Here is a 12,731-nt window from a genome sequence, read left to right as displayed (position 1 = left end):
TGCTGACTTAGTCTTACTAATTTTCTTCAGTATATGCTAGACCAGCAATACTACAGAACGGTGGGTGGATGTATGACCTGTGCACACAGGTGTGTACTTACCTCATCCAACAATGGCAGGCATTTACTCCCATGGAGAATACTAGACCCTCAGAAAATATTTATATAATGACAAGGATAAGCAAAGTAACTTCCTGTAGTGACAGATACTCAATTAGATGAATGCACAGAGGCCTTTAAAAGGAAGGTCAAGTTTTTGATAGCGTGTGCTGTATGCACATCTCTGAAAATTCAGATCGTGGCTGCTCTTTAGCCGGGTAGAGTTTGGTGTTTGTTCTTCATATGCATCAGGAGGTTTTACAGAATTTCAACCTTGTCTCTAGTGTTTTTGGTGTGGAGAATTATGGTTTCAGAGGAGGGACAGAGGCCAGGAGTATAGGAGCTGATGTCTACGTTCCTGGGGTTGGTGACATGGCCTGAGGAGTCCACTGATGGGTAATCCAGTCCTATAGAATAATAAACATTTTTTTTTTAAGTTTCTGAGGGGGAGTAATCCAGGGGAAGCCTGGCTGAGTGACTGTGGTTCAGGGTCAGTCACAGATCTGAAGGAAGTGGTCAGCTGGTTGCACTGTAGGAAACCTTGAACAGTTCCAGAGGGCAGGCTTTCAGGATAACTTGTACCACACAGCCGACACCACCTGGCTTTGGTGTGGAGTGAGTGCCTTACAGGAGAAGTAAGGGCCCATGTGGCCCATCATATGGAGCCGGTTCTCTTCCCACTGTGACATCTTCAGTAGATTTTGACAGAATCCATGGTGAGCACACCAAAGCAGAAGTGAGAGTCCTGTAGTCCAGCTTCTCATCCCATCTGCTCAGCTCCAATCACAAGTTGCTTCCCCACTGAAAAAAAACAAAAGAAAGAAAATTAACATCTACCTGTTGAAGTCAAGAATGTTTTCAAAACTGTTGCTATAGTGCAGGGGGATGCTCAGCTCCAGGAATGTTTTCAAAATTTGGTGTTGAGGTGGTCCAGCAGAGCAGGAAGCTTCTCTGAGATGCTGGCACACCTCTGTGACCAGCGTCAGTGGAATGTACTGAGAAGCTTCTGGCTGGGATGCCTGTGACAGTAGCTGCCAAGTAGGGTGCCATGGACATCCTGGGGACCTCCCTGCGAGGCTCTGGGCATCCAGCTTCAGAGCTGGCGTTGTTGCTGGTGTACTGTCTTCTGAGTGTTGTGAGACCCGTGGGAAGCTGGGTAGGTGCCAGCAGAGAACTTCATGGCTGCCCTTGGGGGAAGTGAGCCACCCCAGGCACCATTGCTCACCATCCTCCTCCTCTTGCATCACTTCTAGTACCTTCCACTACAAAGTTCTCTGTCAGGGTAGCTGGAAAGGACAGACATTCTAGGGGCCCACTCCTACATCACAAGGCAGTTTTTGATGGTGTTCTTCAGTACAGTCAAATTGATACCAAAAATTAGCCATCTGAGCAACCTATGTAAAAATTAAAAAATAACTTAGGATCAGAGAGAGAGAGAGAGATATTTATGTGAAAGACTTAAGTCATATGTAATTCCAGCATTATAGAGGCTGAAACAGGAAGATTGCTGAGTCTGAGGCCAGTCTGAGCTACAGTGTGAGTTTCAAAATAAAATAAAAAAAAAAACCCAAACCACTTAAATTGTAAAATTTCTGAAAGAAAACAAAGCCTTGTAAATGCAAATGGAAAACAGACAAAAAGATGAGCTTCGGAACAAGCAGAGATCTTTGCAATATATATCTACCAATGGACAGCAGAAAAAAAAAATGAACAGAAACGTCACTGAGACAAGATTCACAGATATCCAATAAATATGAAAAACATCCAAGGAAATGCAAGTGAAAACTGCCTGGGCTCTCAGCACATGCTATGAGGACCCTTGCAGGAGCGCGGGAAAATCTGGTGCTAGATTGAGTACGGCAGCTGAGACCCTCTAACAGTCCCTCTGAGAGGAAACATTCACTTACCATTTTTTTAAAAAAAGACAAATTGAACATGCCCTTATAACATGATCTAATCATTTTACTGCAAGAGAAATCGAAGGTTCGGTTCACATGTAAATGTGCATACAATCATTGTTGAATGTTGGGTAGAAATGTGAGTGGCCATCCCTGACTTTTTTAATTTAAATGTTTATTTTTTTGAGACAGGGTCTACTATGTGTCCCTGAAACTATAATCCTGAAACTCACTGTGTGGCCAGGCTCGTCTTGAACTCATTATTCTCCTGCTTCAGCTTCTCCAGTCCTGGGACTGTGGGCATGTGCTGTGGCATCACCATTCTTGTTTTGAAATTAGAAACCAAGTATTCGGTCTTTCTGAATTAACTAGTGTCTTGGCTGTAGGTTTTTATACATTCCCACTATGAGATTGAGGAGGTTCCAGTGTATTCTATTCTGCTGAAAGGAGTGGACACAGGCAAGGGCTCTTTGTGCATTTACTGTGATGATTGTGCAGTTTTCCTCTCTCTCTCTCTCTCTCTCTCTCTCTCTCTCTCTCTCTCTCTCTCTCTCTCTCTGTGTGTGTGTGTGTGTGTGTGTGTGTACAAATGTGAATGTTTGTGTAGGCCAGAGAACAACTTGTCATCCTCAGTCACTCTTCTAATTTTATTAGACAGAGTCTCTCAGAGTAACTGGTGCTGACTAGCTGGCTGAACTGGGTGGCCAGCAAGCTTGGAGGGACCATCTGATGCTAACCCTCATGTGCTAGTGTTGGTCCAGCATGCACTCTATCCGACTGACCCTCTCCCCAGCTCTAGTCCCCTTTACTGTAGCCTGGCCACCTACCCGGGATGCTCTCTAAAGGCTGAAGCAGCTGGTTGGTCCGTCTCCTGCTCTGGTGACACTCTTTGCAGCTGTTGTGTTTTGGCCTGTGTGTTGCTGGAGGGGTCTGTGAGGGGCTCATCTGTCTTTGTTCCCTGTGCTGTGGGAGGTGCTGCTCTCAGTCCTTTCGCATCAGAGCCATGTGGTCTGGTGATTGGCCATCTGTGCACAACAGATGGTTTACTTCCTTACTATTGGACTGGATAGTCGATGAAGCCAACGGGGCTGGAGTTCTCCTTTGTTGGCACTGTTGTGTTCTGTAAAGAATCATTTGACTTCAGATTAATACCTGACTGCTGATTTCTCTTTATACGACATTAAGCAAGCTGCTCATTGTCTCTGAGCCTCAATTTCCTCATGTCTATAAAATGCATATTATACTACATGACTTCAAAATATACTACAAAGCTGTGGTAATCAAAATAGCATGCTATTGGCATAGAAATAGACCAATGGAATGAGATCAAGGGTCTAGAAAGAAGCCCGTCATCTACGTGCATCTGGATTTGACAGAGGTGATAAGAATACATATCATAAAAACACAATTCGGAAAGGACAGCCTTTAAAATGAAAATGAATGGTGCTGGAAAAGAATAAGACTAGAACCCCCTCTCTCAGCAGTTATGAAACCAATTCAGAATGAATGTAAGATGTAAGTGTGGAAACCACTCCCCACAAGAAATGCTTGAGAACATTGGTATGTTTTGGGTAGGGCCCCAAAGCACAGGAAACAACAAATCAGACCTGACACATGGATTCCAACAAACTGAAAGGATTCTGTAAAACCTCAAACAACCCATGGAAAGTTGGCATCTCAGAAGGACACATGAATGAAGAGCAGGTTTTTTTTAAAAGGCCCCACATCTAATCTGCAAGAAAATGCAAACAACCACAAGGGTAGCATTTTGCCCCAGAAAAAATGACCGTGATAAAAATGAGTAAAGGTAATTTTGTATAGCAACTTAAATAAATAAACAAATAAGTGGCTACCTTCTCCCTGCTGGAGAGGGGAAGGAAGCAGGCACTGGCCAGGAAGTGGAGGGAGGCAGCCCTGCTGGAGAATGTTAATTAGCACAGTGATTATGGCAAACACTAAGGGAGTTCCTTGAAAAATTAAAAATAGAACTACCATATGATCTGAGCCAGTGATTTCACTCCTAGGAACATCCAGAGGAAATGGAGTCAGTGTTCACAAGAGATACCTGTACCCTCAGTTTATTGTAGCCTATTTCAAGTGGGTAAGAAATGGAGACAGCCAGGTGTCCATCAGATGATGGATGCATAAAGAACATAGCCTGGATACACAGTTGAATGTTATATACAAACTTGGAATCCTGTCTATTCTATGGCAACACAAATGGAAATAGATCATTTAATGAAATAAGCTGGGCATGGAAGAGAGTCATTTTTACCTGGCATATAAAAATGTTGATCTCATATAAGCTAAGAAGAGTGATGGCCAGAGACTGAGGAGATAAGGGAGAGAAGGATGGGTAAAGTAAACCAGGCTGCTGTTTACATACTATGAACTCAGAAGCTAGAAGAAAAGATTTGAAATGTTTCCACCACAAATAAATATGTTTAGCCTGATTCAACCATTATATAATGTGTACACAGATCAAAGTATAACATTAGTCCATTGAGATTTATAACTTTTGTTTTTATGTATTAATTAAAAGTTAATTTAAATCAAAAGTAAGAAAAATACAAGTTATCTTGATTTTAATGGATATGATATATAGATATTAATACATTTATTGAACTATCATACCATACCCTATGAACATGTGCAAGTCTACATTCATCAAAAGTATGTTATTTAGGACTGTTACATGGCTCAGCTGATAGAGGCTTCCATGCCAAAACCCTGAACTCAAAGTTCAGCAGAAATGGGCAGGTGGCTCTTGTCTATAATTCCAGCACTTGAGACATGGAGAAGGATCAGAAGTTCAAGGTCATCCTAAGCCACATAGGGCATTTACACAAGATGAGAGCATCATCTCTGAGATACATAAGACTGTGACTCAGAAATGTGTTATTTTAAGTGAAGAAACAACAACCAAACATCACTAGTCTCCATGTCCAGCATGGCTTGGTCCTAGGCCCCTGATGGGGGAGGCAAGAAAATGAAGAATGGACAGACACTAAAGAAAAAACAGACACACAGATGAAGAAAAGCTTGGGTCAGATGGTCTATGTGCACTCTGATGGAGTAGCACCAACTACCTGACACTGGACTGTTCATTGTGAAGAGGTCTCTATGGGCAGCAGCCTCGGGCTGTAAACCAGGGGGAAGAAGCTGCAGCTGTTGGTCTTTGTGCACACTGGTCAATCACTAGTAAACACTTGTACACACTGCTAACATTTGCACTCAGGCCAGAGGGAGGCTTTGACAGTTTCCCAAGGGTTGGAACATTGGTTATTGTCCATTCAACAGTATACATTCATTCAGGATTTCGTGTTCTTTACACAGTTACTTAAGGCTTCTTTGGCTGCCCACACCAGTTATTACATACTATACTGCACATAGTTTTACATGATATATAAACTCTGAATAGTGAATTATTTAATTTTACTGTTGTACTAGTTCCCACTATGCTATGCCATTTTAATCCTTATTTTTTACAGATATGGTGAGTTAGTGCCAAAAGTTGCTATTTAATTTCAGGTTCTCAGAACTTCATGCTGGCTGCTCAGGCTTACTGTACTTTGACTGTTTTCTCTCTGTCCATCCCTTCACCTCCCCTTTCCTTTCCTCCGCTCCATCACCCTCTCTTCCCTCACCTCCACCTCCCTCCCTTCCTTGAGACAGGATCTCACTGTGTAGCCCAGGCTGGCCTTGTTCTTGATTTTAGTGCCTTAGTCTCTAAGTACTGGGACTTCAAGAATCTATTCACCAAGACTCAGCCATATTTTAAAATAATTGTCATATAATTTGCATACCTGCCAATAATTAAAGAGTATATCATGGCACACTTAACATTATTATTTTACAATTTCAGCTGCCCATTTTTAGTTGTTTTGATCTTTTTCTTCTTTTGTCTTCTCCTTTTTGGTTGTTGTTTTGAGAAAGGGTCTCACTGGTTAACATACGCTCTTCTGCCTCATTTCTTGAGCTGGGGTCACAGGCTAAGTAAGCCACCACACCCACTTTCCCCCCTCAGATATCTGCAGCTTTGATGCAGGTATATACATAAATGCCACAATCTTTCTATTTATTTAAAAACTTAAAAGTAAAAATTGCAACATCAACAAGGCTTCATCTGCTTTAGTTAGCACAATTTACTTTAAATTGTTTTAAAAAGATGAATCCCATTATGTCAGAATATAAAGCACAGTAGTATAGAGTATGTCTGAACAAAGGTTGGGAGTGGACGGAAGATGGGGGCCATTCTGTGAAAGCATAGAGAAAGCAACTGATTACTTTGCAGGCTGTCAGACGCTAGGGACTGCTAATCCCGGGGAAAGACAGTAACACATTGCTCTGTTTTGTGAATTGTAGCTGACTTCGGCCTGGCAAAGCAAAAACAGGAAAGCAGTAAGCTCACGTCGATGGTGGGAACCATCCTCTATTCTTGGTAAGGATAATTGTTTTATGGATCTTGAGTGGCACACTTAATTGTTTCCAAATTTTGTTACTGTTCTTGCTTGCAAAGGGAAGAGAGTTTGGAAAGGAAGCTGATTTAGTAAGTTTTGTGTTCCTAGGAAAAGAGTTGTGTATCATTATGTGTGTTTACAGCAACAACCACAGGGTTAGCCTGTTTATAACCTATCTCTATTCCTTTGGGGGACTGCTTTTTCGCACTCTTCTGATTGAAATAATCCTGGACACTAAATCTGCAGATGAAGGAGGGCTTGAGGACCACATGACACCAGGAGCATCCCATTCCCTGACTTGCATGCAGCGACTCGGTATTGTCCTACCTGCGGAAGGATTTCTGTGTCCTCTTACCTGTCCTGTAGCGAGACAGTGACAGGGACTGAGTCAATGCTGGTGCATCTTGAGTAGATGACCAATGAATAGATGGCCAGTGCTTTGACCCCTGTCCCAGAGGCTAGCTAAGCTAGTGCTCTGCTGAGATGAACAGAGACACTTGTGACATATTGTGCACACTGTGAAGGTTTTTGCCAGCTGTTATCAGGACATCAGACTGTTATGTGGCTTGTCTGGAGTAAAATAACGTATTCTCAGAGAAATATTCTGAACTCTCATTTAATAAGTAACCAAGAAGCCTCCAGTTTACTCCCATCTAGCCAATTGGTATACACTGCATCCTAGGAAGAGAGTGAAAAATGATCTTGAGGGTTGCTGGGAACTTGTCTGGAAATAAGAATGCTGCTTTGCAAGGTCCCCTCATGGAGCATCCTGGGAAATGTCTGCTGAGGTGGGCTTTTGTCTGTCTTACTAGAACTGATTGTGTGTCCTTTTGGAAACTGACTCGTGGGAAGATGGGCAGATGGGGCTCACCTTAGCAGCACTTCTTAAACATCGAGGTTGATCTTTATGCTTAACTTCTTAAGCACAAGGCTGGCCCACTCAGTACTCAATCCAGGTAACTTGGTCACTAAACATTAACTCTGTACATATTCTGTCTCAACAGATCTCACTACCAAAATTACATGTCAATGAGATACAGAGTTAAATTTCAGTTAGTCATGTTTGATATTACATTTTTATGGCCAATAGTATATGAACTAAATTCAGAATGCTAATATTCTAACTAAAAACCAGGATTTCATTATGACACTCACATGTGTATATGTGTGTGTGTATAAGTGTGTTGTATGTGTTATATGTATCATTTTACCTTGTTCAGACTTGCCCCGACTTTGCTCCTCATCCATCCCCTGCTAGTCTCCTTCATTCCTTAAATTGTGTCCCTTCTCATGACATATAGACATTTGTGTAAATATTTATGTATATAGAGTTGAGTATAGATTCTGCATATGAGAGAAAATACTTCTTTTTACTTCATTATCTCCCCCTTGGTGTGCCCCCTCTCATTAGACCCCTTCTTCCCATCTCATAGTCCCCCTTCTACTTTTATGCCATTCATTCATTTACTCATTCATTCAAATCTAGATTTTTCACATGAGAGAAAACATGTGCTAGGTATCTTTATAAGAATGATTCATAGTGTTCTCCAGCTCTATTGGCTTTTCTTGTTGATAATGTCAGTTTCATTCTTTACAGTGGAATAAAATTCTCTCTCTCACTCACACACAGATGCATACACACAGACACATGTACTGTATTTTTTCCCATCAATTTATCTGTTGATAGATATCTAGACTTATCCCCTATCTTGGCTGTTGTGAGTACTACAGCCATAAAGACGGACTTGCGAGCATCTCAGTCATATCTAGCATTATTCTTTCCACAGTGTTTTTTTTTTTTTTTTTTTATGTGTATAACTGTCTACTTGCAAGTCTGTACGTGCACTTTGTGTGCCTGGTGTCTGCAGACACCAGAAGAGGGCACCAGATTCTTCTAGAACTGCAGTTACAAAGGGTTGTGCTCCACGCTGAGGGTGCTGGGAACCAAACCCAGGTCCTCTGCAAGAGCAACCGTGCTCTTTCTGCTGAGTCACCACTCCTGCTCTTTCTGCTGAGTCACCACTCCATGCCGCCACAGTGTTTTACAGTGCTCAATGTACAGGTCTTTCACCTCCATGGTCAGGTTTGTTCCTATATATTTTATTATTATTCTGGAGCTATTGTGAATGGGTCCCCCCCACCCCATTTGCTTCTTGGCAAGTTCATTACTGGTAAATAGAAAAGGTACTGATTTTTGTATGTTTGTTTTGTGTCCTGGTGTTTACTGAAAGTGTTTATCACTTCACAGTTTTCTTGGGGAATCTTTCATGTGTTTTTATTGGCATATATTAATTATACATAATAATGGATTTCATTCTGACATTATATGTATTTTTATCATATTCTCCCTTTAATGCTCTCTCTTTTCCTTCTCCCATCTGTGGACCCTCTTTTTCTTCCCAGTTCGTCTTTTTTCTGCTTCTGTGTCCTAGTTTCGTGATCCCATGAGTTGAGAGTTACTTACAGGAGCATGGACAGCCTACCAGTGGCCATAATGGCTGCCCCTCCCACAGCAACTGGGAACTACCTGTCAGTCCTCAGGGAGAGGGGAAGCTTCATGAGCCCCTCTCTCCTCGCAAACAGTGCCTGACTGTAAATCCTCAGGAGAGGTGGACCTCATAATTATGATCAATGCCTAGAGTCATGTGCTTTGAAGAAAACTGGTTGTTTTTTTTTTTTTTTTTGGTTGTTGTTGTTGTTTTACTGTAAGGCAATCTCCTCCCCACTCTCTGATTCTTCAGATCTGCAAAGTGTGCGTCCTTTGGGGCTGGCTTCTTCTCTTCGTTCTGGTCTCCGCTCAATGCCACTTCAGCACACAGGTTTTCCCTGATCATCTGTGTTCCTGTAGTCCCTGCAGCTTACCTCTCTCAGACAGTATGTTATACAGGGGGGCCTCAGTGTGAACTCTTCTAACTCAGCAACAAGACAAAAGTGGCAACATCTGGTGGGAACTGCATTTGAACTTTCCTTTTCCTGGACTAGTGGTGTGCTCTAAGACCCCTTTGCGGTACTGGGTCAGGTCTTAAGGCTGGCCCCCAACTTCCAGAGAGCCACATAGTTGAGGCCAGTTCTTTGCACAGTACCATGTGTCTAAGCCTGTGGTTTGTAACCTTCTTGATGCTGTGACCCTTTAATACAGTTCTTTATGTTGTAGTGACTCCCAGTCATAAATTTATTTTTGTTACTACTTCATAACTGTAATTTTGCTACTGTTATGAACATAATGTAAGTATTTCTTTGGAAGTAGAGGGTTACCAAAGGGGTCACAACCCACAGGTTGAGAACCACTGGTATAAGCTTTGCTGTGCATAAGTGAGGTGTGATATACATTTTTGGCTTAAACCTTTTCAACTTACAAGGGCCTATGGGGTGTGACCTTACCTTAGATGAGAAGCAGCCCCATTTTAGCTGCATGGTCATGAGCTGTTGCACACTGCTACCTACCTACTGTGGGACTGGCAGAATCTTCGTAAATATTTTGAAGTGAAGTGCACTAACAGAAGTTCGATCAAGCCATTCCATGTGGCAGTGGGTGAAAGGTTCGTGAGCTAATTAAGGCTCCATGGGACTTCCCTCCTTGGGCTCCACGAAGCCTGACGTGAGCATTGTTAGTCTGAGGCTGTCATAGTTTGAGGCTATTGGCGCCCTGATAGCAAGGTCTGTGTTAGTTTATTTTTCTATTTATCCTATTTTTATAGTTTCCATAGTTGCAGGGACAGCAAAATAATCGGATTGAGTAGACTAAAAAGACTTGGAAGGATTTGGAATTTAATGAGACCAATATTCTTGTACAGTTGACACATAGTTCCAAGGAAAATTACAAGAGAGTACCTGCAAAATAAAGGTAGAGTACTGATGCAGGCTGGCGGCTCACCCTAGGACAGGCAGACTGGAATTAGAATGCCTGGCTTTAAATTGGACTGTAGAATGCTGGCCTCAGTTTGCTTGTCTATAGTATGGGCATAATAACAGTACTGCCCGTCTCTTTGGACTGTTGCAAAGTCCAATGTGACATTCATGTCTGGTGCCTGGCAGCCATCCTTTAAGAGCTTGCTGAAGCTGAATTGCTGTTATGACTTGTCTTAGCCCACACCTTGGAAGGGTGGTTGGTACGTATGAGAACAGATAGGGGAGATGGCCTAAGAGTCCCATTTGCTTCCTGGTCATTACGGTGGGCTTTTTCTAGTCTGTGTTTGTTTGTGACTCCTTTCTTCCTCCCCCTCCCCCAAATATGTTTTGGTCCCTTCGTGGCTGCTTTGGGGTTTTTTATGACAACCAGGCCAAGAAGCAGAGAATTTCAAGATGAAGGGAAGCTGTTCTCAGTGTGCAGAGACAGAAACCCACAGAGTAGGACTGTCTGCAGAGTAGGAATGTCTCCAGGGGTGCTCTGAGCTGGTGGGCAGGGAGATAAAATTACCTGAATAATAATGTCACCTCTCTCTGGCCCTTGACCTCTCCCCATCTCTTGAAAATTGATAAGCATTCACACACACACACACACACACACACACACACACACACACACACACACGGGTGGGGGAAAAGAGACAGAGAGAGAGAGAGAGAGAGAGGGAGAGAGAGAGAGAGAGAAAGGCTTTATTATCTTCTTAGGTTAGATAGCAGAGGATTTTGAGGCAACTCAGAATTTAATTGTACAAACTAAATTCTAAGTACATCTTAAAGACTCAGTGGAATAGGTCACGTGGTCCCCTGAATTCAAATAGAAGCTGCTAAATAGAAACTGCTGGAGAGCAGGTGTTAGAAGTATCCCTGCACTGTGTCTTGCTCACCACATAGCTTTGCTTGCTGATACTGAGCACACACCTATGCAGAGCTTGCTAAGTGGCGGGCACTGTCATGTGCAGCCTTTTAATCCTCAGTCCTCTGATAAGAACAGGGTGACACTCCCCGGTAAACTTAGGGAGGCCACACATTCTTTAACTCACTATCTTGTAAGTGAAGGAGCCTGAATCTCATGCAGACAGCCATGGCCCCTTGTGCCTCAGTGCCTGCCTGCTGCCTAAGCCTCCAGGAAGGGGAGTGTGTCAGGAATCAAAGTTGGATAACACAACTGATGCTTTGCAAGGACAATTTTGGTTTGTTTCTTGGGATATAGCCATTCCAAGTGGCCTTCATAAATGCTTTTATTAGCTGTAAGTTTTGCATATACTCAACTAAAACTTTTTTGTTTTAAATTTTTTCTAATTTTCATGAATTCCTCAACTTTTGGTACTTTGTAAAGTTTGGAGTAGGTTTTAAACACAGACAGCAGTCATGATAGTGTTCAGTGACACTTTCTGATTTCAAAATGAAAGGTTTGGCATTTATAGAAAAGGAAAAGAACAATACAACATCACTTTATAACATTTGTGTGGACACTAATATCCTTGAACCCTCTGACACAGAAGGAAGTGTGCACATGAGAGAAAAATCATCTTGTAGTATCCAGGAAGATGTGCCTGCTTTCATTTTGTGTCTCCCTGGAAACGCTGAACACCGGCTTTAGCCAAGGCCACAAGTCTGCATGCGGGTGCAACATGCCAAGCACATTAGCGGTGCTGGGAGTCTGGTCTCTGTGATGTGCCCCAGGCACAGGAGGAGAGCCGTGGGGAGCTATCCTCCAATTGCAGCCAATCCTGCTAGGGAGGCCCTGGCTTTGTCTTTACTAAGGACAAAGTTTCTTGTCTTAAGTTTTGGTTTCCTGGCCTTACGTAGTGAGTCTGCCCAGTGAGGAGCCACACCCAGTCACCATGTGCAATATGAAATTTGGAAAGTGCTGCTTTACTTGCTTTTCTGAGGGTGGGAGACGAAGAAGTACTTCCAGGAATTGTCTCAGGTTAATTTAATGAACAATTTAGACGTTAGTAGAATTTATTTGATTGTGGGAGATACAGACTTTAGTTATTGGTTGCTAAATAGTATCCCCTCCCAACATTTTTCGCTTTAGATAACAAATTGGTGTGACTTGCTAGGCAGTTCTGCAGGTCCCTGGCAGCTGGTGTGAAAACTTGGCCTGGGGCATCTCTTCCAAGGGGCCATTGTTTATGTTATATGATAGTGTATGACAGAATTCCAGGAGGGCCAAGTGGAAATACAAGACTCCTTCAGAGTTGCCCTGGAATATCACTGGATACCCCTCCTGCCACAGCAATGCAGGTTAGCCTGGTTCTGGAGGGATCCAATGAGGAGGGCGCAGTGACACCGTGGTTACATGGAGAAATTTTAATATAGGGAATAGCTAACTTATACGGGAGCAAAAGAAGACAGAAGGAAAT

The 12,731-nt window shown here is 42.7% G+C and overlaps 1 protein-coding gene across 3 annotated transcripts in view; it reads left to right on the top strand.

Moving 5' to 3' along the window:
• The window catches only part of Nek10 (NIMA related kinase 10), a 196,950-nt gene that overhangs the window by 73,753 nt on the left and 110,466 nt on the right, over positions 1-12,731 (top strand). For all 3 annotated transcript variants that reach the window (XM_059274196.1, XM_059274195.1, XM_059274197.1), the window contains exon 23: positions 6,362-6,437. In XM_059274196.1, coding sequence (XP_059130179.1) covers positions 6,362-6,437 — 76 coding nt within the window. The remainder of the gene's footprint in view (positions 1-6,361; positions 6,438-12,731) is intronic.

The sequence above is a fragment of the Peromyscus eremicus genome, chromosome 9 (genome assembly GCF_949786415.1).
Source record: "Peromyscus eremicus chromosome 9, PerEre_H2_v1, whole genome shotgun sequence".
In the NCBI taxonomy this organism is placed as follows: domain Eukaryota; kingdom Metazoa; phylum Chordata; class Mammalia; order Rodentia; family Cricetidae; genus Peromyscus; species Peromyscus eremicus.
The sequence above is the reverse complement of the archived record's forward strand: the minus strand, read 5'-3'. Positions and strand labels throughout refer to the sequence as shown.